A 27,930-nucleotide genomic window follows, 5' to 3' on the forward strand; every position below is an offset into this window, starting at 1 on the left:
CATCTCCCATAGTGTCAAGTATTTCTTTGACCCACAGCGGTGCAACGTGAGCCCATTTTCTTTAATGTAGTTGGGAAGCAGTATGGTTGTATGGTTAAGCATACGCTGTACACGTAACTGAGGTTAAGCAGGGATCCGGCTGCCTGACTTCAAGCACCTGTTCTACCACAAATGAGCTTCTGGAAACTGGATAAATTAACTAAACCTCTGAAGGCTTAAATTTCTTCATTTGAAAAATGGAAATAATAAAAAGTAAACCCTCATGGGGTCCTTAAGAGTTTAAATGAAATAATCCATATAAAGTGCTTAAGTGTTTAACATAGCATCTGGCATGCAATAAGTACTCTATAAATGCTAATTGATAGAATTATCATCATTGTTATCATCATTAGTCCAACTTTAGTAGTAGTATGGAACCAAGCTTCTCAAAGTGTTGTCTGCAGACTAGTGCCAGTCCACAGACTTGCTGGTTTGCAGCGAGATAAGGAACTTGTGCCAGAATGTAAGGAGACACACTGAACACACTGTTTGGTTCAGCTGACTTTTTAAAAAGTGAGCCTTCAGTGAAGGATGCAGTGAGGTGATTAACATACTGGTGCAAAGTCCTTGTCTTGCCACAATCCAGCACTTTGAGTAGAATTGACACGGAATATTGGACCAATGATCCCATTTTTCAAAAAACAATAGCCCTTTATCCTGAAGACAGTTATTATTCACTTATAATACCTTATTAACCTTCTGTTTTCTAAATATTGTAATCATGGGTTAGAAGTACATTGTTTATTAGTTCAGCCAATATCTATTGATTACATAGTTTGTGCAAAGCCATATATCTTATTTTGTAGGAGTTGCAAAGATGGCTCAGAAATTAATCTTGCCTTTAGGAAGTCTACCATAAACATAGAGCAAGAGGGAAAAAGTGAAAACCTAAATAAATGTGAGTGCATGCAGTGAATGTTTGCAATAGTGTTATAGTTTGGTTCCAAAGATTCCATGTAGACAGATATCTCCTTTTGCTAAGCTGCTCCCATAAAAGGACAGAATTTTAATACCTTTTACTTTTTTGGCATTTTACTATCATAATAAAGATCAGAATTCACTTTATCAGAATAGTGTTTGAATCTCCTAGGAGATTCAGAAATTTGCAACACTAGGGAATATCTGGGTTTTTAGATATAAATGACAAAATTATAACTTTTTCAGATTAGTATTATAGAAGACCCAACCTTAGGTGTTTTTTTAAAAAATTACTGATTTTCTATTTGATCCTATATGCAAACATATGAATAATAAATGATTTATTGCTCTACAGAATACGAAGAGACATTAAATACATATTAAAATATTTGTAACATTTTGATAAAAATTAGCACAAATTCTTCCAAACAGTGCATTGTTCAAATAGATAATGTTGAAACAAATTTGGGAGTCATATAAAAAGAATAATTTTTTAAAAGGCAAGATGTTTGTACCATTATCGTAGTGGTTTCTTTTTTTAAAGGCAAGATGTGGCCGTGTGTGTGTGTGTGTGTGTATGCTATATATTTTATATAGGGTTTAGAAACCTTGTGAAATAGATTATGAAACAGACTTAATTTTGCAGACTTATTGAAAATAATTTAAAATGTTCAAGTGAAAAAATGTTATTTAGTTTTTAATATTTCTTAGAATGTTTTGCATGAGAATGGATTTATTGGTTTCTCTTAGCACCCTATTTGGTGCACCTGCTCCTAACCACTTCCACTGTGCCATTTGCCATAAACTGTCACCAGCTCTCCTAGAACCTGATCTCATTAATGACTTAAAAAAAATTGAAGGTGGGTGTTGTAAAGATTATAGATAGTATTAAAGAAAATAGAGTAACATCAAATTTAAGAGGAAAATCATAAGGAAAATCAGAATGAGTGAAAAATGAAAATTTTGATCGAGAAATGGCTAGGTGAGTTAGACCCATGGCACAACCTTTTTACTGCAGCATATCAGGCCTTCTCTGATCTGGCCTGTCTTTGAACTCATCTCGCATGAGAGTCTTTTTCTCCTATTATGTACCAGCCACACTTTTCTTCCTGTAGTGACCTGACTATAAGATCGAGTCTTTACGTGTTTTTTTTTCTTTTTTTTAATTTATTTTTCCTACCAAGACAGTGTCGTGGAGAGTCTTTACATGTTATAGACAAAGAATTTCTTTTTCACACCCACCCTCAGCTTCATCGATGTGGTAAGCTTCAGGAAGACAGGAACCAGACCTCTCTGTTCAAGCTGTGTCACCAACACGTTCACAGTGCAAACAGTAGGCACTTAAGTGTTGGCTGAATAAGTAAATAGAAGACCAAAAAATGTAGGCATTGAGAAAACGTGAGGATATAAAAAACCTATTAAATTATGAATGATATCTATGAAAAAATGCAATCAGATGTTACTCTTAAAAGCACAAAATCCCTAAAAACCAGAAAATGATTCATTCATTATTTACTTAGCCTATAATTGCTAATTGAGCACCCACTATATTTGAGTGTGAGACTGTGGGAATTACCAGTGAAGAAGCTATAGCTCCAATAACAGCAAAAGTAAACAGACAAAAAAAAAAAAAAACATGGAGAAAAGATAGTAACTAGTACAGATGGTTCAGTAGTTCCCTAGTATTTGAGGATGTTGCCTCCTCAACACTGGCAACTTACAAGCAGTCCCGAAGATCAGTGGTCTGTTGGAGCAAGCGTGATGCCTGCCATTGAATTCCAGTGCAAATTATTTTCAACACAGTAACTATTCTGAAGCGATGAAGAAAAAAACGTTTTTAATGTTGAAAACGGAGTTAATTTGGGAATTCCAGAAACACAGTGAATTCTTGATAGAGTGTTTAGCCTGTATTCAGCAGTACCAAGCTACCTTGAACTTTGAGAGGAGTGAAATAATGAAAGTGTCACTGTATGCAAAGATAGACTGCAGTGAAGGGACTGAACCCCTGTTTCACGGCGCTTGCATTCTGGTGGAGGACGCCGGCCATAAGAAAAATAAAGAGGGAAGATAGATGTTATGTTAGACTGTCACGTTAAGGAGAAAAGAGACTAGGGAGTGGTTTGGGGGCATATAGGAGAGGGGGTAAAAGTTTAGATAGGGTGCCCAGGGAAGCCTTTACTAAGCTGACATTTGATAAAGACCGTTATGAAACAAGGCAGCTAGCCATTTGGATATCTGAGGGAGGGACATCTCAGACATACAGAAGAGCAAGCGCCAAGTCCCCGGGGCAGGCATCTGCCACGGTGTTCAAGGAGCAGCAAGGGAGACGTGGCTGGAGAAGAGTGAGCGAGGCAGCAGCTGCTATTATAGAAAGGAGGGCAGAGAGGCAATGGGTCCAGATCACAGGGAGAGTGTTGATTCTATTAAAGATTTTTGTTTTTCCTTGGGGTGAGATGAGATGGGAAGCCACTGGGGATTTCTGAGCAGAGGAGACGTGAGCTGACTACCAGGATCACTCTGACTGCTAGGTTGAGGGTGACTGACAGAGGCTAAGCACGGAAAAAAGGCCAGTGAGGAGGCTGTTGCAATTCAGGTGAGAGGGATGGTGGCTCAGACCGAGTGTGCACAGCAGATGTTATGGGGTCCTTGATGTTTTTTGAAGGTAGAACTGACATGATTGGATGTATTTATTTTCTATTGCCCCTGTAACCAATTACCACAAACTTAGTGGTAATTATTGTCTTATACTTTCATGGGTTAGAAGTCCATCGTGGGTTTCACTGGCCTAAAGTCAAGGTGTCAGCAGGACTGTGTTCCTTTCTGGAGACCATAGGGGAGAATCGGTTTCCTTACCTTTCCCAGCTACTAAAGGTCACCCATGTCATTCTTGGCTTGTGGTCCCTCCCTCCATCTTCAAAGCCAGTGACATTGCATCTGACATAGATTCTTCCATAGTCACATTTTTCTCTAGCTATCGCTGGGAAAGGTCCTCTGATTTTAAGACCCGTGTGATCAGATTGGGCTCACTGGGATAGTCTCTTGATCTAAAGGCCCTTAATTTAATCACATCTGCAGGGTCCCTTTGCCATGCAAAGTACATATTCACAAGTTCCCAGGATTCAATCATGTACATGATTGGAGGCCATTATTCTGCCTACCATATAGATGTGGGATTTGAGGTAAAGAAAAACCAAGGGCAACTTCAAACATTTTGGTCTGAGCACTTGAAAGGAAGGAATTCACTGAGATGGGAGATAGGTCTGTGACTTTGGGATGGATGTTGGGAGATAGTTGGACATGTAAAGTTTGGAATGTCTATTACATATCCAAATGGGAGATAATAAGTAGGTAGTTGAATACAGAAGATTAGAGTTTGGGAGAGCAGATCCTAAGAACATGTAAATCCATATGTCTACCTATGGATGGCACTAAAGCCATGAGACTAGATGAGACCACCCAGGCCCTGTAGAGAGAAAAGGGAAGAGGTCCAGGGACTATGTGTTGGGAAACTCCTAGATCTCTGCAAAGTGCTAAAATTGTACATTTGAGAATTTAATAGGGATGAAGTATGTACATATATTGAATTACACAGAGAAAAAAGCAAACGAGAAGCATCGAACAGTGAAACATAAAAAGTTACTCAGGACAAATTTCACAGTAATGCTGCACTTAATCTCTTACAAACTTTGTCCTGCCATTTCTATGAACTATATTTCTGCAAGTACTGGACCAAGGCCAAATACATTTAAATGACTAAGACAAAACTTCATCTCACATTGACTTCTGATTCTGTCTTGTTAAGGTTGTCGGCTAATTACCTATGTGTTATTTTCATGGATGCTCATTTAAGAGTTGCAATAGATTCATTCAAAGGGCAGTCCTTGACAAATTATGCAGTTTAGTATATACCTGTAGGATACCTTTCAAGAGCAGCAAATGCCAATCTTTTAGGTTTAAATTTCTTGTAGTGGAATGTAGTTTATACTGATGTCAAACAATTTTTAAATTTTATTTTGAGTGACATATGACCTATACCATATTATTTGTTTTTCCTTCTTTAAGTTGGTACTATTAAATTTGCCAAAGGCACCAAGACACAGATCTCTTGTATATATTTAATTTCCTCTTAAAAAAAATCAAGATGGTTCACCCTAGTTGCAGGATGAATGAGTGGAGGTATGCAAATATCATTGGAGTCGGTGGGCCCCAAACTCAGCCTCTAGTTGGGTTTCAGCCACTCCACCCTCCAAATCTGAAATCCAAACCATCTGTCAGCAAAAAGTCCCTCTGAGTAGTCAAAATAGATGTTCTGAAGTCTATGAACTTCATAGCTTTGCCCCTCGGATTCATCGGATTCAATGTAGAGTCCTTTGTGGACTCAACCTTTGCAAATATTCCTGTCAAACAAGCCTGTCTGGCTTCTGATGGTCCAGGTAGGAGAGCAGGTTAGAAAAGCAGGGGAGAGCCTCACAGAGTAAGCATGCCGACCACCGTGTGACGTGGCTAGTGAACCCCTGGAGGAAGGCAGGGCTCCCCGGCAGCAGTCTGGTCTTTGGCCCCTGTACACTTCAGGGAAATGTGAGGACATCATTCTGTTGTGGTAAGTGATGTAGCAGTTCCCTGAGTCGTGAAGAGGACATTAAATTTTGAGTGTATTTTATTTAAGAAGGTTAAAGTTCAGTTATCTGTTGCTGTAAGACAAACCCCTCTGGAAATTACTAGCTTACAAAAGTAACCATTTATTATCTCTGATGATTCTTTGAGTCCAGTGGCCTTGTGTGGGTGCTGCTCTGCCCAGTGTGGTGCTGGCTGGGGTTGCAGTGATCTGGAGGCTCCACTGGGCTGGAGGATCTTTGACAGCTCATTCACATTTTGGAGGCTTGTGCTGCTGTCGACTGGAAATTCAGCTTTGGTTTCTTCCTAGTGGTCTGGGCTTGGGCGTTTCACAGGATGACAGCTGGTTCCAAGGGGGGGTGTTTCAGGCATGGGAATACCTTAGAAGTGATTCAGCGTCACTTTCCCGCATTCTTTTGGTCACAGTGAGTTACAGATCAGCTCAGATTCAAGGGGAGAGGAAACAGACTCCACCTCTCCATTGGAGCACTGGCAAAGAATCCGTGGCCATCTTTAGTTTCACCATAACAGAGAAGTGGGTAACGTATTTGTATACATTATGCAATGTGTGGTGAAGGGGCTGGGTAAGTCTTAGTTTTCTAGAAAGAGGACTATTCAGAAAATGTGACTATTCCCTGAAGGTTCAAAAGTAAGATTTTACTGTAATTACAAGACTACTACACTCTTAGCGGGTATTATAAATTAAGAAAAATATTTATATTTGGTAAAAGTAATAGCTGTACTTTTTTTTTTAAAGGTAAAACAGTTAAGATATAGTACCTGCGGCAATCATTGGTTGTAATAGCAATCTAATTTACACGTAGGATGAGAATCCTTGAAGATATTCTAATCAGAACAAAAGAAAAATTAAATATGAAATTAAATTTTAACTTCTCTGAAGCAGTAGAATTTTCTGTTCTTGGATACTTTCTCAGAGTTGTCCTGTGATCTCAAGCTACTGTGTTTTCTGGAGCTATTCTGTGGATCTGCTCTCACCCTATACAGACAGTGAAGAGTTCCAAAATAAATCCATATTACACCATTTGTGTCATCATGCCTTTATAATTCTATTTTAATTTTGAAACAATGGCTTTCAGAATGAATTTTTAAGAACTCTACCTGCAAAGAGCTAAAAAGTCCTTTTCCCTCTCTGGTTGTTAGTTTCTCCCTCGTGTTAGCTTATTTGTATGTGAGTTTTTAAAATTTGTGTCCTGTTCTTGCTCCCACCCTTGAAATATCCTTTATGTGTATGTCTAGGGCCTAGTTTATTAATCTCAGCCTTAGAAGACCCTCAGAGATGTTTCTTGGGTGATTGACTTCCCCTGGAGTTGAGCTTGGCCAGTGGAGAGAGAGCTTCTCTTGTCCCTTACTAATTAGGAACTAGCCCACTAACTCTTAACCTAAAGCAATGGTTAAGGTAAACTGGGTGTTGTAGAAAAAGTAATAAATTACAGAATATCATGAACTGTATTTTATGACTTGTTCTTTTTAATTTTCACTTGGTTAATGTAAAAAAGGCCTCATTTCCAGCAATACTAATTATATATATTTTTCTTTTAAAATCACTAGTGATTAGATTACCTGACCTGTAGGGACTAAGTTATGGGTATAAATCTTGCCCTTTCTTAGGTGATCTCTCTTCTTCATTTAAATTAAAAGTTGCCTCTTATTGGCTCTTAGATAAGTTGAGCTCAAGACCCAGGAATCTCAAGAAATATCCTGGAGATTTCTGATTTAATTAAAAGACCTTTATTAATAAGGCTAGCCATAACCACAGATGGAAAGAAATAATACAAGAGCACAGGCCCAGTGTGGAATCGTTTTCTGAACTGGCCAGGAAAAAATTCCAGCCAATTAATTTATTTATTTATTTATTTATTTTTTTATTTTTTTTTTTTTTTTTTTGAGACAGAGTCTCACTTTGTTGCCCGGGCTAGAGTGAGTGCCGTGGCGTCAGCCTAGCGCACAGCAACCTCAGACTCCTGGGCTTAAGCGATCCTACCGCCTCAGCCTCCCGAGTAGCTGGGACTACAGGCATGAGCCACCATGCCCGGCTAATTTTTTTTTGTATATATATTTTTAGTTGGCCAGATAATTTCTTTCTATTTTTAGTAGAGACGGGGTCTCACTCTTGCTCAGGCTGGTCTCGAACTCCTGACCTCGAGCGATCCACCTGCCTCGGCCTCCCAGAGCTAGGATTACAGGCGTGAGCCACCGCGCCCGGCCAGCCAATTAATTTAAAAGCTAGCCTAAATTATTCCTGTTCTTTTAAACAAGCAGCAGAAATGACAGGCAGTAACCGGTTAACAGAAAAAACAATGCTTCTCTTTTGAATGCCTATACTTTTTCTTTTTAAATTCCTATATGTTTGTCTAATTTTCCTTTCTTTTTTATTTTTTTTGTTTGATTTTTAGCATAATTCCTGAGCATTTACAATGAGGAATTTAGCCTGCTGAAACCTTGAACTGAAGTCTCAGAGACTGGGACATCTGAGTTTGTATAATGAGCTTTTAAACCCTGCTTGCAATGGGTTATTGACAGGAGAAACTTAATTGTGGAATGTCAGCTGCCTAAGCTCACTGTTGGACAATATGGAAGAAGAAGAACTGGAATTTTCAAACTCTTCCTCTGAAAAACGGTATTTTCCTGAGTCCCTTGATTCCAGCGATGGGGATGAGGAAGGGGTTTTGGCCTGTGAGGATCTAGAACTTAACCCTTTTGATGGATTGCCATATTCATCACGTTATTATAAACTTCTGAAAGAAAGAGAAGATCTTCCTATCTGGAAAGAAAAATACTCCTTTATGGAGAATCTGCTTCAAAGTCAAATTGTGATCATTTCAGGAGATGCTAAATGTGGCAAGAGCTCTCAGGTGAGTAGCCACTACAAAAAATCATCTGCTTTAGGTGTCAATCTTTTTTTATGATTACTGAAATAATTACATGTCACAGCATAATGTTCTAATAACAATAATATCTAAAACAAAAAGCAAAAGAGAGCACTAGCAATTCAGGTTCAACAATTAAATCACTGACCTAATTTTATGAATACTAGTTGAATAAGTTAACAGCACTCACGTGGAAATTGTTTTTACCACAGAATTATCTCTCGAATAGTATAAAATTATTCAGAGTATTTCCATTTGCATATTATATTTTAAAAGCTATGACAGCTATTATTTGCCCATCACAGATTTGAGGATTAAGCACTGTGTTTCCACGCCCGGTGGTCTAATATCAGGATATACGGCTGTGCCCGTTGGTGAAGCTGGCTAAGCTACCAACATTCAGAAGCACAGGGAAATTCTTATTTTCCTGACTACAAGAAAGAACTGAGTGACCAAATATAATCCAGGCCTGGAGCCATACACTCTGAGGTCTGAGATGGGGGAAAGAATCAGGGTTGTTAAATGATAAACCTAGGCATATTAAAATTTTAAAGAGTTTATTTGAGCAAAGAATGATTCACAAACCGGGCAGCACTCAGAACCGTTAGGTTAGTGAGCTCTGTGGCAGCAGCCTGGGCAGTGAGCATTTATAGATTTTTTTTTTAATCTAATTTGTAGCTGCCAGTATCAAGGGTTTATTATGATTTGTTCTTTGTTATGATGAATTATTGTTATAACAAACAACATGGCCCATAATCATTGGAAGCATGTAGAATTCTAGAGTTTGAAAACAGCCATCCTAGACCTTAGAATAATAACCAGATTGAGCACATCCAAATGTTTTAGGAAACTGGATAGTGTTATTTCAGCAACAATTCTGGCAATGTAAAACAGTGCTTACTGTCACAGTACCGTCCCCTGACACTTCCGTTAGACTAGAAAGAGTATTACAAATGCTGACTTCCTGAGACTTTCATGGCTTCAATTGCTACCTTCGTATAATATAAAGATGCTTGGAGCAACTGTGGCGCGATGGAAACCACAGTGGCTGAGAAACTGGAAGGCATGGATAGGCTCTGGCCGTGCTGTCCACTGGCAGTATGACCTTGGACACATCGCCCCTCTAAGTCTATTTCCTCATGTATAACATGCAGGTGCTGGCCTTCGTGTCTTCCAGCTCTGAAACTCTGAGGCTGCCATGCCTGCCTCTAGCTCTGACCTCTCCCTGGCGCCTGGCCTGTTTTTCAGTTGATCTCAGGATAGCTATACCTGGATGTCCTCCCGTCAAGATAACCTGCCCTAATGCTGACCATCTTCCTGACTCTCCCAAAGGGCGTCTCCCTCCCCCCCCCCCCCGCTCCTAACTCCTCACTTCCCCCAAAAGAACTTTATGCCACTATTTAGCTTCATTTATTCATTTTATTTTACTTTCTAATTTCCTGTTCTTGTTAATTATATAATTACCCTGGTATTTTAAGTTAGATGTCATGGAATATTTGTTTTGATATGCATAATTAGTCTGTTAGTGGGTACTTCTTATTCTTCCTTTGTAATAATTGCCCCATGGTTTTATTACTTCTCTCCCGTGCTTAGTCCTGAGCCCCAGCTGTTCTCTCCCTTCTTTTCAATGATTATGATGTCCTTATCCATCTACCCGCCCAAATATTTATTATCCTTACCATGTGTCAGGTCCTCTGTTACGTAATGGAGACAAACAGGAACCACACATGTGCAGTAAGGATCTGCCCACGCAGTGGGGAGAAAAAGAGTCGAACTAGTGGCTTCAGTACAGCTTTTCACATGAACGATGTTGAGGTCTTAGCTAGGGACCCTGACATGAAGGATTTAAAAATTTTTTAAAGTAAAGATTTAAATTTAAAAAGTCAGGATTTGGCAAGAATAAAAAATTACTTGCTAAGGAATAAGGGAGAAAAAACTTCATGTAAATTCATAGTTAGATGATCCAGTGATTGTGAAACAATTTAAGATAGAATACATAGAATTTGAAAATATTTCTAGAAAGTATAAGAAATGAATTTGTTCATTCAACAAATATTTACTGAGATTATTTGGTGATCCAGACAGAGAAATAGGTCTCTGCTCTCAAAGCTCATAATGTCGTAGGAGGCCAGGTTGAGGGGGTGCTAGGAATAGACAAGCAACCACAGGGAGTGTGATACCTGCCACAGTAAACTGCAGGACCTAATGCTTAGGGAGTCACAGGAAGTCTTATAGAGAAAAGACACAGGAGCTCAGACTTGAAGGGTAATTCTTATCCATTCAACCCATTCATTTTACAGGTAAGAAAACTAAAGCTTAGACAAATTGTGATTTACATGGAACAGATTAGTGGCAAACCAGGCCCACAACTCCTAAGTCCCTTAGGCTCCTTATTATTTCCTGGGTCTTGCCATAATTCCAGATTTCCTGAGTGCAGTATCTTAAAGTTTCATCTTTCTTAGAACAAAGTAGGCGTTGAATAAATAATTACTAATAATTTTCGGCCTGTTGACAAGGCTGACACCTATCTTAAAATGGAGGAAGTGCATTTGCACTTTTAATCATTGGGAATTCACAGTCTACATAAAATCTAAGAATTCTAGAATGAGTATAGTAAATAGCAGACCTCAAGATAATTAGAAATGTTACAACTTTTAAAAAATGCCTTAGGTCTATTAAAAACACTCTTAGAATAATTTATTTTTAAAATGCATGTAACAAAGCATAATTTATTAACAGTGCCTTAGGATTATAGTATACAAATGAATTCAGTACTTTCTGCTATAATAATTCTTACACAATTGAACTTGATAAAAATCAGTTGATTCATATTTTAGATAAAAGGATTTTTAAAATAAAATGGCTCAAGAGTGGTCTTGCTTGGAATTGACTGTTTCTAAATCTAGATGTGTTTGTTAATTATCTCACTGGATTTATTTTTAATTGTATTTAGGTGATAAATTACCAGTATATTGTATTTTTCATTACCAGAGAAATGTTAAGTGGGCTTATCTGGATATTTGTTAGAATCATTTACATTTAAATGTAAAAGCTTTCATTTTTGAGTCACTTTTTTAAGAATCTAAATTCTATCAATAATTTGCATTGCTTAAAACACAGTAGCTGATGCCAGAAGCCATATTTTTGATGAGACTTTTTTATAACCAGAAAGAAAATAATAATCTATAAATACATTAGTCTTTTTAGAAACACAGTTAGGTTAAAAATATTTGTTTCATTTTGCCTTTATCTGCCTTTTTTGTCTGGAAGTCAAACTTTCGCAGTCCCTGCTATCTCTTGTTTATTCTTAACTTTATTTACCAGTAATAACTCAGTGGGTAAATGCAGATTGTTCAGAGTTTCACTAAATAAGATGTAATACAGCACACTGGTGATTCACTAATGAAAAGAGTCATTTATAAGATGAACCCTGCTGATCCTGTCTCATTTTTCCCTGTTAAAGGTTCCGCAGTGGTGCGCTGAATATTGCCTTTCCATCCACTACCAGCACGGGGGCGTGATATGCACACAGGTCCACAAGCAGACTGCGGTCCAGCTTGCCTTGCGGGTAGCGGACGAAATGGATGTTAACATTGGTCATGAAGTTGGCTACGTGATCCCTTTCGAAAACTGCTGCACCAGTGAAACAATCCTGAGGTTGGTTTTAAGGGGTTTCATCTGCCCCCGGCTGATAACTCTTGACTTGAGTTCTATAATCCTAAAAGAGCATTATTCTTGGCATTCTACATGTTAAGCATCTATGCTGTGTAATAATAACTGGTCTCTCTGTTAGCAGCCTGACATACACCAGTTGTTTTCCCACACTGGCATTATCAGAGATTCCTTGTCTAAACTTCTTCCATGACTCCCATAATCCTCAGGAAGAAGTTATGACTTGTTAATTTGGCCCCCCAAAACCTTCAAGTGTGTGTTTCTAGAGCTCTGCTTCATGCTGGGTCCACATCATTGCCCATGTGCCAGCCACAGGGACACCTGGAGCTCTCTGTGTGTTTCACGCTTCCATACCTCTGTGCCTTTAGACCTGCCACTCTGTGTTTGGAATGCCTGGGGGCCTCTTCTGCACATGGCTGATCCTTCCTAGTCGGTCAAGACTTAGTGTAGGGATCACCTACTCCAGGAAGGCTTCCCTGATGCTCCAGTAATATATATGAGAAAACGCTCTGGTAGGCTTCCGTAAAACTTAGTGTCAACCTCCATCGCAGCAATTTAGAGCAGTGTTTTTCAAACTGTACTTTTCAGAGTCTTATGGGGCCCAAGGAGCCTTCTCTCTGGCTACGACAAGTTGTGGTATCTCTTTTTAGTGTTTAGCTTCATTGTAAGATTTTCTTTGAACAAGGAGTTCCAAGAACTTGATACAAAGAAGGAAAAAGACAAGAAAAAGAAATTGGAAAAATCGCTGCTCTGGCCAGTGCTTCTCAAGCAGTTTTAAGTCACAGCCCTCATAGAAAGTGATAGTATCTGTATAGTACCTCCAGGAAATGGGCTTAAGCTGCCCAGGTGCTGCCTCACCTCTCCAGGAGCCGAGGAGTAAGTATCTAGGGATCAGTTTTTCTGCACCTGTGTAAGCCATTTGTGTGGCATGCCAGCGTGCCATGGTGCACCATTTGGGAAGCTCTGCTTTAGTATAACAGGGCAGCCATGGTTTTTGCATATTTATATCTCTAGAGTCTGATGTGCTGGTCCCATGGAGGATGTTCAGTAAATTGTATAATGGAAGAAAGGAGTTTTGCCCTGTCTCAGCTAGCTTTTTCTGAACTTCCCACTAAGAAAGCCCAGGTGACTCATTTGGTTTGTACTAAGCTGCTTTTCCTCAAATGTTTATCTTCAGAAATACCGGACATTAGTCTTCAGGCTAGTGTCAAACCATAGGCAATCTTTAGACCAACAGCACTCTGACTCGAACTTCTTGAAGACACATTACTTTCTGCTATTATAGCAATGATGTCCCTGAGTCATTAAGTTAGTACATATTTATAAATTGCTTATTATGCAAATGGTACATGAGTGGTACAAAAGAAACATAAAAACCTCCCTGCTTCTTAGGAACTCACATACTAGTTGAAGGGCTGGACAGGACAAGACATACAACCCTGAAAGGGTGAAGGATCCCTAAGCTTAGCAGATTCTTTTTTTACATTTTTTTACATTTTAGCATAGCCTTTTGAATTGTTGGAGTTTTAATTAAATGATCGTGCTGACTAGGTTCTAAAGTAAATGTGTATATTTTTATATCTTTAATACCATCTAGACTTTGAAAATCCTTTGGAAAGGACTCTTGGATATAGTAAGGCTTAAAATGAAATATTACAACAGTTTTTATCTTAATTGACATTGAATCAGGTTTATATATTTTCTAATTTTTTTTGAGAAAGCCACAAGGACAAATAATTGTGGGGGAAATACAATAATGTTATCAGAGTAGGTCAAAGACTTGCCTCACCTGTAAACATCTATCACGTGTTAGCCTTGGCTTTCATGGGGTTGTTCTTTAGTGAAAAACCCAAGCATTCAATTCTGACAGCCAAAGGAAGAACTACAATTTACATTAAAGTATTTTTAGTTTTGATCTGTGTGTAGCATTTGTTTCTTAACATGGACAATAGCGTCAGGTGAGGTGGGCTGAAGTGCAAGGGTGTCTTTGGAGACAGGTGGCAATTAGCTGCCTGCTTTGGCCATAGCAGGTCCTGTTTCTTTCTGCCCCTGTTGGGCTGCCTTGTTTTCTCATTGTTTTCATATCTATACTTTACAATTACTCTTGTTGCTGGGACATTTTACCTTCTTTTCCACCATGACATTCCCTCCGAATCAGCATAGAGTCAGCAGATATTCTCCTGTATTCTTGGTTTGAGTTGCAGGAAAGAGGCCCCAACTATTGAAAAATCTCCCTAGGGATAAAAGAAAGCAACACCTTATTTTCTTCCTGGTGTTCTGTGCTCTGACGAGGAGGCAACGTGGCTGTAAAATGGGTGTAACCTTGTTCCAGTCACGTAACCTCTCTGTACCTAAGTCTCCTCATCTGTAAAATGTGGATGATTCATATACTTCTCAGAGGGTTGCTGCAAGGACTGAATGAGTTAATACATGTGACTGATCCACAGTGTATGTATGTGGCAGCAATTTTTATACTTAGAATTATACTTATATTTTTAGAATTATACTTAGAACCAGATTCATTTTCCTGGAGAGGCATGTTAGCCAAAATTTTGAATAATCTCAGATCAAATAGCTATTTAAATCAGAGGATTTAAGGTTTATTGATCATAGAAGGGGATGTTCTATATTTGATATTGTCTTCCAGTTTCTTTGTAACTCCTAATATCTAATCTATCAGAAACATAATAGGCAATTAGTAAGGCTGTCTTTATGCCTACTACCATTTTTTTTATACTATATATAACAATTTACTTCTTTAAGCTTTTTTTCCTGGCTTTTTTTGAACCAGTGAATACCTGAATATTACATACCTAAAATAGTCTTTCCAAACTGCATGTCAAGATATCTTGAAGTGACTCAGATTTCAAATAGTGATCTTTTCAGTTTTGAGAACTGAAAAGTTATGTTCTCAAATTTTCATTAAGATCAAACTCAATATATATAACTTTATAAAATATTAAAATTAATAAAACTTTAAGACATTTTATTGTATTCTTAGCTTTTAGAAATTTAGTCTTAGGAATTTAAAATATAAACTGCATTTCCTGAAACCTTGGCATTGTATATATTTTTTACATAGTTATCAGTAACAGTACTTTTTAAAGCATTGTACACACAATATCTTATTAACACAAAGGTAAGAAATATATCTTTGTGTTATGTAGAAAAAATGGAGATTTGTATAGTATTTAGGAATAAGCCTTTATGATTCCCTTAGAATTATATAATCATCTGGAAGGCCAGACCTTGTTTGCAGAGTCTAGTAGAGTTTTAAGTCAGTCACTGTCTTCTCTCTCTTTAATTAAGCCTATGTATATTTATATAACACATACACCTCCTCCACCTTATGGGGAGCATAGCTTCCTATATGATCAGTGCTTAGACGAGTTTTGCTGAAAAGAGAACAGAGATTTAACTTCTAACATTAAGGAAGTAGCATAGATTAAAATAATTTGTTTTGAGATGAGAGGCAATAGTCACTTATATCATTATAGCATACTAATTAACCTCAGCAAAAGGTGATCTGAAAGCTAGATTTCAACTGCATCTGTTTGTTTGCATCTTGCACAAAATATAATGGTGTAGCATTCAGGATATTTTTTAAGTGTGAGAAAAGGAGTGATCAACAATTTACCACTGCTCATTTGGCAAGACACAGGATAAGAACGTGTATGAAAAGAAAGGCATAGGCCGGGCGCGGTGGCTCACGCCTGTAATCCTAGCTCTGGGAGGCCGAGGCGGGTGGATCGCTCGAGGTCAGGAGTTCGAGACCAGCCTGAGCAAGAGTGAGACCCCGTCTCTACTAAAAATAGAAAGAAATTATCTGGCCAACTAAAAATATATATACAAAAAAAAAAAAAAATTAGCCAGGCATGGTGGCTCATGCCTGTAGTCCCAGCTACTCGGGAGGCTGAGGCAGTAGGATCGCTTAAGCCCAGGAGTCTGAGGTTGCTGTGAGCTAGGCTGATGCCACGGCACTCACTCTAGCCCAGGCAAGAAAGTGAGACTCTGTCTCAAAAAAAAAAAAAAAAAAAGAAAGAAAGAAAGGCATAGAGCAAACACTTTGATCTCATGAAGATGCAGAGAGGAAAAACATGGACCTTATCACCAAAACCATGGAGGCCAAGGAAACAATCTTTATCATTTGACAATGACATCAGACATCAGGTTTTAAATCTTGACTCTATCCCTGGCTTTATGACCTTGGGCAGGGTACTTAACTTTTCTGAACCTCAGTTTTTTCATTTATAAATGAGCAATGGTAATGGGATAGTAATCTCTACCTTGAAGATTTATTCTGAAGGTTAAATGAGAAAATGTATGCACCAGCACAATTCCTGGCACACTCTAGGAGCTTAATAAATGTTTGTTTCCTTCCTTTTCTTTCCTCCTTAAAAGGAGTTAATTGAGGACCATGAAAGGGGTTAGTTCAGGAACCAGGACCACCCCTAGGTTCAATAATTTGCTAGGAGGATATGTAGGATTCAGCATATATTAATAATTTACTTACAAGTAAGATTTGTTGCAGTGAAAGGATACAAAGCAAAATCAGAAAAGGGAAATAGTGGGTAGGATAAAGTTCAGAGGAAACCAGGCACAAGTTCCCAAGAGTTCTTGTGCAGTGGAGTTGCACAGAATGCACTTAATTGCTTCACGAGTTGTGAAATGGTATCCTACCAGGGAAACTCATCAGAGACTCAGTGCTCAGGACTTTTACTGGGGGATGGTCACATAGACACCCTCTGCCTAGTGCGTTCCAAAATGTGGTTCAACATAAACTATATTGCTTGTACAAATTGTTCAGGCACAATGAGCCACTCTTTATTAGTTCTGGGAATGGTAAGAATGGTAAGAATCCTCCCCAAATCTAAGTTCCCAAATGCCATCCAAGGGCCAACCTTGCAAGGCAGGTCTTTCTAAAGGACAGCAGTCTCAGAACTGCTATGTACAAGGATAAATAAAATTAAATACCTTAAATGGGTAGAAAATATATTGGACTGTTTTCTTTAAGCAATAATATAGGTAAATATGTAAATAGTGTCAGAAAGATATTTACATGAAAGTGAATGACTAACTGGTGGGTTTTTAAAAAAAAAAAAAATATGTTCCCAAGAACTACTGGAAAATTCTACTAAAATCACTAATGACCCCTCCAGGAATTCTAGCCAATTTGCTTGCTACCCTTAAATCGGTGGCTACTTTTTAGATACTTTTGTTTGGTTGAAGCTAACATCTTGGTGGTATCATCTCCATAATGCATTTCGATAGTAGCCGTGCTCGAGGTGGGCTGGCTGGGCTGTGAACCTGAACCAGGTGGCCATTCTTGTATTTTTTCCTTGAAAAGTCTATGCACTTACTCAAAATTCTTTCATGGATGAAACAGAGGGGAAAAAAGCTTATCTGACAAGGGTGTTTTATGATACTACTCTTTGTTTATAAAGCTCAGAGCAAATGTGAAATACAGCTCTTGTTAATATTTGTAATAAACATTTAGGCAGAAGTCTTTAACCTAGGGTTCAATGATGGTCTCTGGGGGGTCCATGAACATACACAAACTGGGTGTACATTTTGTTTATGTGTGTTTTGCTGTGTTATAAGTTTGTAGATTTTAGGAATCTTGGCCCCAGCAAAAATTTAGAATCACTGATTTAGAGAAAAGGCCATAGGAAAGGCATTTTTGTTGTTCGAAGTTTTCTGCATGTCTTTTCATAGAATATTCTAACTTTAATGTTTCTTCTTTATAGGTATTGTACTGATGATATGTTGCAAAGAGAAATGATGTCCAATCCTTTTTTGGGTAGCTATGGGGCCATCATCTTAGATGATGTTCATGAAAGAAGCATTGCAACTGATGTGTTACTTGGACTCCTTAAAGATGTCTTAATAGCAAGACCAGAACTGAAGCTTATAATTAACTCCTCACCTCATCTGATCAGCAAACTCAGTTCTTATTATGGAAACGTGCCTCTCATAGAAGTGAAAAATAAGCACCCTGTGGAGGTTGTGTACCTTAGTGGGGCTCAAAAGGATCCTTTTGAGTCTATTTTACACCTTATCTTTGAAATTCACCACTCGGGTGAGAAGGGTGACATTGTAGTCTTTCTGGCCTGTGAACAAGTAAGTAAGTAATATTCTAACCTAACAGAGTAATAAGGTATTTCACTGGGGAAGCTTTTAATAACTAACATACAGGTTTCAGTTTGCTAATTAACTGTTTAAATATTTGGTTTCATCACACCTCATTAAATAAAACCTGTGCTGAAAGGACAACAAGGAAGTGTTTCTCAAATCACATGTTGTTCTGAAAACAAAGAATGGGTGAGGCATCTTGAGGAGTTTCTAAAAATGATCTCTAGAGCCAACTTCCTTCCCCAGCCTCAGGCCAGATAGGGGCTACACCAGTGCAGAGCTGGTTCTACTCATGCTTGGTGTGAATTGTCGTCTCTTAGTACAGTAGACACACGCCACCTCCCGGAACACTCTCGGCCGCCTCCCTCATGACCAGGTGCATTTGTTGGTGAACATCAAAAATTTCCCCCAAATATTTCTGCAATAGTCAGTGGAGTATGAAGCAGAACATATATATAGTTTATAGCACACCCAGAAGGCCATCTCCCTCGACTGTGGCTCCTTTGCTTAAAAGATGAATGAGAAAAATTTTCACTCAGGTTTCTTGAAAACATCTCTTCAAAAGTACAATTGAACATCATTTGCATTCTGTTACTGCTTTCCTACAGCCAAGGTGCCATTTGGGGTTGCTTTTTTTTTAATCGCAGCTACACTGGGCCTACTTTTTTTTCCACTACTCTGTTGGCTGAATCTAAAAGCCTCCAGGATCTCCAGAATTAGGCTTTTCTTCTTGGAGACTAATTGCCTGGCCTTTTTTCCCCTTCCCATCTTCTCTCTCAGAAAGTGAAAGCACTAGTTTTTAGGCCATGACCCAAATGGAGAGTGGTTCTAGTGATTAAACAGAAGTAAACAGAAAATCGTTTGATACAGGCTGAGCCATCAGCTGAACAAAGACAAGCACCTCAGCTCCCTACAAGAGCCTTTCCTAAGTACCCACTTGCTTGTAGAAGTACTTTCAGAAGCATTCTGCTTTATATTCAAAGCATAAAGGATGACTGATCCTCCCGGCTTTGGGAACTTTAGACAGTTTTCTTACAACTTAAATTCTATCAGTTTCTAAATTACTTAAAGTAATTTGGAATCTTAAATGTATAACCACAGCATATTTACCATTTTTTTGCTATAGATGATATACATTCTCTTGAATAGTAAATCTTCTACCTATTATAGTAATTTATTCTATTATACTCCCCAATCCTGCATGAATCAAGATATTTAAGAAAGTTTAGAGGAAAGTAATAAAATGATTAGAGATTCTCAGAATAAGTGAGTGAAACCTAAGGAAAGGAAGAATGGCAAAACTAGACATCTAAAATATTTGAGAGTCAGAATTGCTAGGTGAAAAACAGGACATGTACTTCTGCCAAAAAAAAGAAAAAAAAAAGGTAGTAATCTTTCAAGTCAGAGGAAGCAAAAATTCCAAAATGGATTTTTAGAAAATAATGCTTATAACAGAATTGGGGCCTGGTGGTCTTAGAGTGTTTATTCTTATAAGTTTAATATAAACTATAATTTGTGGTATAGTGACTTTTGAACTGTCAGACTTTAGAAGATACATTTGTCTTGAGAATGGTAGTAGAGAAAAACTATAAAATCCACAGAACTTAGAAAGGTATATGATCTCCCATGAAGTCAAGCTGGAAAGGCATTTCCTATTCAGAAACCATCAGTCTTGCAGAGTATTAAAATCTTAAAAGTGAGACTGCCATGAAAGCTACAGGGGGGGTTGCAATTCCGAGCCTCTGGCAATGCTGGGTGCTGCTGCTGGAACCAGGCCCAGCACCGACTCTGTGGGTGAGCTCCTCACTGTCCGGGGCCCAGCAGCAGATCTGCCCCACGCGTGGGGCGGCAAACCAGCCCCTGGGATTCTGCTGACTTGACCAGACAGCGGAATCAGTTTTTTCTCTCATAATTCAGCCCCAAATTCCACAGGTGTTATCTGGTTTTCCTTACCCCACCTACCACCTAACAAGCTGAACACAGTTCAATACACTGTTGGGCTTTTCTTTTTTGCTACTTTTATCAGGACCCACAGTTAAGATATTCCCCTCTTATGGCCTTGGAATTTGTCTCTTGGAAAGATTTATCTTGTTCTGAAATCCATGCAAACAGCTATTGATCATTTTTCCCCTATGCCAATTGAAGCTTTCTTGATTTCAACATAAAACTCTAAAACCTACCATAGCACTTAAATATCATATGAAAACAAACCCACACAATCTAATAGAAATGTACTAATTGTCATTTTTTAAGAGATGCATTTTAAATTGCAGAAGTATTCTGAAACAGCCTGTAATGGCATTCACATCAGGTGTTTCACATGTTCTCTAACCACTTGCTCAGCCCACCTGCTGTGACTTAATCCCCATCATTCACAGGCTGCCCCGTCTTCATTGAGACTTACAGCCCTCAATGTTTATAGTGTGTTGTTCCTTGTTACTCAACCATCTTTTAACCTGAAAACAAAAAGTGAAATGAATTACATAGAAAACATAAGTTGAGATTTATAATACTATCTAGCCAAATTTTTGTGCAATAATAAGCTATCACAAAGGTGTCATGAGGTTGGAGGTTTTGCTGGGAAATGTTCTATGTAATTGTGGGTCTTTCATTTTTCTGGCTATCTGCTAGCTATCTTCCTTCAGTGGGTGTTGCTGTTGTCCATAGCTGTGCAGGTATTTATAGGTAAATCTCATTTACATAAATGAACTGTATACATTAAGAATCAAAGAAAAGACTAAACAAAACATGTGAAGCACCAGATGCATATTTTAAGCTTTTTCCCTCAAATTCTGAAGATTATAGCCACAAAGCCCTTTATCAGGTATGCTTTTTTCCTTCTGAAGTTTTTTTTATTCTTTTTTTCTCCATATTTGGAACAAAATTCAACATTAGAAACAACCTACAAGGCAGCCAAAATAGCTCAATTGGGAAAGCATTGGACTGAAAAAGAATCCACCTACAACTAAAAAGTTTTAGCAATTAGAAGAAAATAAAAAATTAGTGGCCCAATTACTTTTTCAAAAGTATTCTAAGAGAATAAGAGTAAATGTTTCAGTACAATTTGAAAGTTCACTTAAACCCCTTCCAAATGCAGGTTATCTGCTAGGTGACACCTGTGAGAAGTTGGCCCGCTGGAGCCGTCCGGGAGGAAGGAGGGACGCCTTGTAAGGCCCCACAGCAGCAGGCTCAGGGGCACACAGCCCAAGTGCTCGTTCTTTTCCTTTTCATGTCTAAGTTACCCTCACGTGATGTGTGAGGTAGAATGAGGTGATCAAAATTATAAAAATGGAGGAATAATTTTGTTCTGATTATGCCAACTGGCAAATTTTCATTCATTATGATCAACAGTCATACTGTTTGTTACAAAATCTGCCCCAAGTAAACCAACCGTGTGCAGGAAAGGGAAATGTGAGCAAGGGAACATACCTGTGTGACTGCTGGCGTGGAACCCAGCTCGCGGCAGATGAGGAAGCACTTGAAAACTGCTCGCCAGGTCTGCGAGACCGCCTGCAAACCCTTGAGTTAATCCAATCCCATTCTACAAGTGCTATGGCAAGGAAGGAGATGGGAGCTAGGGAAATGGAGGATAAAATCGAGTCTTAAAAACTATAATGATCATGGGAAGTCATTGTTTTTTACTTAAATGTTTCATGAAATCTAATGAAATTAAATGGGACTTCTTCCATTGGGTAGTTTATTAGGTCCTTAAGAAGGCAGAAATTTTGGAAAAATAAAAAGGACAAAAATTACATTAAGTGACATTTATTTTGTATGAGGTTCTAAAAAACTAGTGACTTGAGAAATGAAAAAATACTATCTAAATGCCTTACCTTTTGAGTGTTTTTGCCAATTACTCGTATGTAGTTTTATGAAAAATAATTGACTTTTTCCCCCAAGATATTTGACAGTAAAACATTTTAAAAGGATATTTCTAAATGCCTGAATCATGCAAAGATTTAAATAGCAGTAACTATTTCCTGCCTACTTTATTGCATTTTTGTTATTTTTAAGTGCCAAATGGTCAAAATAATTTTTAGAATGACCCAGATAGAGATCCTGATTGTGGAGTATGTTTGTATGTGTACTTTTGTAGGAAATCTAGTGATGCATAATCCTTAGTTCTGCCACCATTAAAGTACAGTGATGCATCATCATTGATGTGAGAATAACTTTTGTTTAGCTGTCATTGTTAATGGATATGAGAAATTGTATCAAGCTAGAAAAATAGCAAGATAAATACATAAAGGCAAAGACAGTACATTTCACAAGAGGAAAACCATTTTGGACTAAAAGCAATGAAATTGTTTATAAGTTATATTTAACTTCCCCAAAGAAATTTTCTCATTTAGTTACATGTTTTTTCCTTATTTAAAGATACACATGACAACAACATAGGCATTTCTTTCCCTGTACACATTTCCCTGTATAGTATTGCCTAAAATTTTATTTAATTCAGACATTTTTTTAAAGTAATGAAGTTGTTTGTATTGCACTTGATTCTTATAGATGATGTTATTTTTTATACTTAAGGATATTGAAAAAGCCTATGAAATTGTCTACCAAGAAGGATCTAACTTAAACCCAGACCTTGGAGAACTGGTGGTTGTTCCTTTATATCCAAAAGAGAAATGTACCTTGTTCAAGCCAATTGATGATACAGAAAAAAGATGCCAAGTTTATCAAAGAAGAGTGGTGTTAACTACTAGCTCTGGAGAGTCTTTGATCTGGAGCAACTCAGTCAAGTTTGTTATTGATGTGGGCATAGAAAGAAGAAAGGTAATTATTATCGAGTAGGTTAAATAGACTGCTAATAATTGTCACCCCCATTTCTTGGGTTCCTGCCATTTTACTATAAAGTGAGGATGGACTGTGTGACCTGGGGATTCTTTGAATTTGGTCACGTGTGCAAAGAAGAAGAATCGCAACCAGTATCAAAAGTCTAGATCACATGCTACTGTCTTTCAATAGCCTGTTGGTAGTCTGGAAATTAATTAAATTTATTGATGTGCCAAAGGAGAAAGTTTTGAGGAAAGACTCCACAACTAAAAATAAAGGTAGTGGTTCTCCTTGTATTTTTTTCTTTCACCTAAGGTACTAGCAAAACAAATTATTTGACTCCTAAATTAATCTCTTATGTACATCCATTGATATTTTTTTGTAACCCCTTTATCGATGTAATTAGCATCTTGCCCCAGGGAATTTACCAGAAATTAGTTTCATGTACACTGACTTTAATTTTAGCAGATTTTGGCTTATAATTGACATGATAAAACTTTTATCCTAAATTTTTAAAAAATATATATTGTTTTTATCATTACCTTTAAATTAAAATATTAGAAAAAATGAAAATGAGGCATCTCAAACTCTCAAAGACACTGGGACTTCAGAAACCATAGCATTTGAGATTTGAAAGGAGCCCACCAAATATTAATTCATTTACCATTAGGAGATGTTGAGTAATTTTATCCCTCCAGGAGACTATGAGCCTCCTAAATATCCTTGTCTTAGTATGACGGAGCAGTCTCAACAGTTAGGAGGGTTCCTTTTAGAACGAATTAGAGTTGAACTCGATTGAATTAGTCCACCATTCGGAGAACTCAGGGGTGTCACTCACCCCTGTAGATCACTCACAAGAAAAATCACCATTGGCTGGGTATGGTGGCTCATGCCTGTAATCCTAGCAGTCTGAGAGGCCAAGCTGGGAGGATTGCTTGAGCTCAGGAGTTCGAGACCAGCCTGAGCAAGAGGAGATTCCCGTCTCTATCAATTAAAAATAGAAAAATCAGCTGGGCATCATGGCATACACCTGTAGTCCCAGCTACTCTCGAGGCTGAGGCAGGAGATTCACTTGAGCCCAGGAGTCTGAGGTTGCAGTGAGCTATGATGATGCCATGGCACTCTACCCAGGGCAACCGAGCAAGACTCTGTCTCAAAAAAAAAGAAAAATCACTGCTAATGCCATATGCAGTTTTTGTGTTAGCTGTTATGACTGGAAAGTCTCAGTATTTGTTATAAAAGTAAGACCACTGAGATCACAGTTGATTCGAATAAAAGGAAACACAGCACTATCAGGTGAGAAGCTTTTCCTGCATGTGGCATGTGAGGATGTGTTGTCATTTGCCAGTACAGTGCTCGGGGAAGTGGTAACACTAGAATTTCAGCGGGTGGTACAGAGGTCCCATAGTTACTGAAGCTACAATAAAAGCAGACAACCTTTAAATCCGTTTATCAAAGCACTTACAGTTTGTATTTTAAGGCAAATGAAATAATAATAAATATTGTACAAAGAAAATGAGTCTGTAGCAGAGCATTTCATGAAGTAAAGTACTGCAAACAGCCCAGTGAGCCTACAGTGTTGAGTATCTCATGCTAACGATGCTGTCTTTCCATGTGAAGGTGTACAACCCTAGAATAAGAGCAAACTCACTCGTCATGCAGCCCATCAGCCAAAGCCAAGCAGAGATCCGCAAGCAAATCCTTGGTTCATCTTCTTCAGGTAGCACGGTGGACACGGAAACTAAATGTCAATTCGCATGTGAAGGCAACACAGAAATATTAAAGCCGTTTTTCTTGGTTTCTCATAGGAAAACTGTTCTGTCTATACACTGAAGAATTTGCCTCCAAAGACATGAGGCCTCTCAAGCCAGCAGAAATGCAGGAAGCCAACCTAACGAGCATGGTGCTCTTTATGAAGAGGATAGACATCGCAGGCCTAGGCCACTGTGACTTCATGAACAGGCCAGGTAGCTTTGTGCTCGCGGGTCAGCAGGGCATGCAGGCAGACGCTTCCCTCCTTTCCTCTTGCCCGTTTCCAGTCTTAAGAGCAGGTGGCACTTGGCAGTGCAAGCAAACATGAGGAGTTAGTTTGGAATGAAGCATTTTTCCCATTAGAGGTAAAAATTCTCTGAAGGTATAAAAAAAAAAAAGCCTGGGAAATATCTGTTGTTCTGACAGTAGAAACTTGTCTGACCTTGGACACAGGAGCACAGGGGGACTGGGCCAAGCCAGCAGACATAGGAGGGAGGGATAGTGGCATAGGCAGGTATGATGGTGAATCAACAGACAGTGAACGTAGAATTCTCTGCAGCTTGGAGTTTCTGGGAAGAGATGTTTGTAGGCAAACAGTCCTTCCTTATGAATTATATACTATCACCTGGGGGAAATCCACAAATCCACTAGAATGTTACTCCTTTGTAATTTAAGTCAGACTTTTATGTGACGGAGAGGTAAGGATTTTAAAGTTAGGACTGAGACTTTACCAGGACAATCCGACCTTTTCTCATAGGGACTGTCTTCTTCTAATGAGCACACTGCAGACAGCCCTCTGCCCTAGGCGAGACTCTGGCTCTCTCCCCGCTGGCACCACGCCTTCTTGGAAGCTCTGTTGTGCCTGTGGCTGGCATCTTCACTAAAAGCCCCCAGAATGCTGACTCACAGGCTAAGGAGACATGAGGGCAGGCAGCCTCTACCTGGGTGACAGCTGCCAAAGCTGCAGGGCAAAGTGATGCCACGTGCTCAGGAAAGAAACCACAACTGTGTCTCCTTAACCTTGTGGTTTCTTCCACATTCCCAGTTCTCATCCTGTCTGGTGGGCAAATAGTTCTTCAACTCTGGACACAGTATCCAGGCCCATTCTTGTCCGTTTAAATACCTGCCTCTTCTCTCAGGAATAACGAGAACAATAACATTTACATGGTCTTGGCTGATGCATTAAGTCATTTAATACTTGCAATAACCCTGAGAGGTAATGCTATTATTTGCTCCATTTTACATCTGAGGAGACTGAGTCACACAGAAATTAGGTAACTTGCACAGAGACAGTTAACTTGAAACCCTGACAGTGGGGTTGCAGAGTCATCCTACCCACTCTGTCTCCTTAAAACAGACCCGAGCCCCACTGGCTTAAATGTAGTCCGGAAGAACCTTTCCTGGTTACTGTGCCTTCTTTTCCCTCTGAAAGTTCTCTGATGATGGCCCTTCCCCCTGAGCCAGCGCAGGGCACCTCAGCTCCTTTTCAGCTGCTCCTGGTGGAGCCCAGTCACCAGGGCCCAGGAGCACACACCAGGGAATACGGTTCGCTCAGTTCCACCCCTCGGCCCTGCCCCTGAGGCCTGGCCAGGGCTCTGGTCCCAAGGCCAGAGGCACTGAGGTTTTGGAGTCAGTGTCCTTCCCGCCACCCACGTCAAGGCCCTGGTTACCTTTGGAAAAGCTGCTTTGTTTTCTCACTCTCGGCTCAACTTCATGAAAGCTTAAGTGGACGCTTGAGTCTCTGTGTAAATGATCCTGATTTAAAGTACAGTAGTTCCCCCCTTATCCAAAGTTTTGCATTCTGTGGCAATTCCTAAGTTTTAAAGTGTACACCATTCTGAACAGCGTGATAAAATCTCGTGCTGTCCTGCTCCGTCCCACCCAGGATGTGGATCCTTCCGTTATCCAGCACAGCCGTGCTATCTATGCTCCCCGCCCGTTATTTACTGTGTGGCCACCTGGGTTATCAGACCAACTGAGGTGGCATCACAGTGCTTGTGTTCAGGTCACCCTATGTTACTTAATAATTGCCCCAACACACAAGAGTAATGATGCTGGTAACTCAAATATGCCACAGAGAAGCCACAAAGTGCTTCTTTTATGTGAAAGATATAAATTTCTTTTATAAAATGACAGCTTTTCAGAGCTACTCCTGTGTTTACAGTTTCTCAGAATAACCAGCTCAAAATAGCCAAAGAGGCCTATTTTGGGGTGGCATATTCTGGTCTCTTCCAGTCATATTTTGGGGTGGTATGTCCAGAGCCCCACCAAGAAACGTTTTATTTTTGAAAATTGCTCCTCCAGTCCCCCCCTGTTGATTTCCTGGGCATCTTCTTGCTGAGGACAGTAGATGTTTGGCAGACTAGAAATGCAGGGGGAAGAAAAGGCAGTTTGATGACACCAAAGAAGTTTGAAAGCAAACCACAGCAGTGCAGTAGAATTTCTGAGTTCTCTCGATGTTTTCCCTATGTGCTGCTCACTCTATGAGGCTTAAAGCTGATAACTGGGGGACAAAAGGGTTAGGGTGACAATTTATTTTTGTCTCCTGACAATACACACATAACTATTTTCTGCTGTGCTGGGGAAAAACATAACTGTGGATTAACTCTGACTCATCGTTTTGGAAACAAAAAAAAAAGATGCTTGCAGCTGCTGCATTTAATTCAACTTATAATTGAAATACGCAAATGCAGCAAACTTGTTACCCTTTTCAGAATGCATGAACCATGTGAAAATGAATTTGGCATAACTAGGCTACAGGCTATTAATTGAATTCCCTTGATCTGGATCTCTTTTTTAAAAAATCAGTTTTGTTTTTTTTTCTTCCTTGGCTGCCTGAAGATTGACCTCCATTCTGAATGACAGTCACTGTCCATCTGGTCAGGAAGCTCCGGACCGACTGACCACTTCAGTGGAAACAGATGGTCTGAGACTGCTGTTACCCTGGAAGGCAGTGGTACCTAGACAGGGATTTGGAGAAAAACTAGCCACAATGTACCAGACTAGACCAGATGCCATCTTTGTATTCAGGTGCAGGACTCATTCTGGTGGTTCTATGATGGTGGTGGTTCTTTGGATTATGGAAAGAAAAATGAACCCAAACACAAACTGCGAGGCATAGCATGTTCAACAAGAC

The 27,930-nt window shown here is 39.1% G+C and overlaps 1 protein-coding gene and 1 long non-coding RNA gene across 4 annotated transcripts in view; one reads left to right on the forward strand and one right to left on the reverse strand.

The window, feature by feature from the left end:
• Positions 1–27,930, forward strand: part of DHX32 (DEAH-box helicase 32 (putative)) — a 44,786-nt gene that overhangs the window by 5,271 nt on the left and 11,585 nt on the right. The window contains exons 1-7 of one of the 2 annotated variants that reach the window (XM_045569243.1): positions 6,042–6,106; positions 7,986–8,444; positions 11,923–12,116; positions 17,879–18,251; positions 22,797–23,042; positions 24,663–24,762; positions 24,851–25,009. In XM_045569243.1, the coding sequence (XP_045425199.1) occupies positions 8,163–8,444; positions 11,923–12,116; positions 17,879–18,251; positions 22,797–23,042; positions 24,663–24,762; positions 24,851–25,009 (1,354 nt within the window). In that variant the 5' untranslated portion in view covers positions 6,042–6,106; positions 7,986–8,162. Of the gene's footprint in view, positions 1–6,041; positions 6,107–7,985; positions 8,445–11,922; positions 12,117–17,878; positions 18,252–22,796; positions 23,043–24,662; positions 24,763–24,850; positions 25,010–27,930 lie in introns of those variants that run through there. The other variant, XM_045569242.1, reaches the window with a different exon arrangement.
• On the reverse strand, positions 5,068–27,378 carry LOC123650400. Of its 2 annotated transcripts, XR_006739335.1 has the most exons (5): positions 24,694–27,378; positions 21,693–21,837; positions 20,612–20,719; positions 14,256–14,365; positions 5,068–6,060 (listed from the first exon to the last, which is right to left on the reverse strand). It is a non-coding gene; the product is annotated as an uncharacterized LOC123650400 (long non-coding RNA). The 2 variants fall into 2 exon arrangements; XR_006739334.1 differs by lacking the exon at positions 5,068–6,060 and having other exon boundaries at positions 13,815–14,365.

This window comes from Lemur catta, chromosome 14, assembly GCF_020740605.2.
Source record: "Lemur catta isolate mLemCat1 chromosome 14, mLemCat1.pri, whole genome shotgun sequence".
Lineage (NCBI taxonomy): Eukaryota > Metazoa > Chordata > Mammalia > Primates > Lemuridae > Lemur > Lemur catta.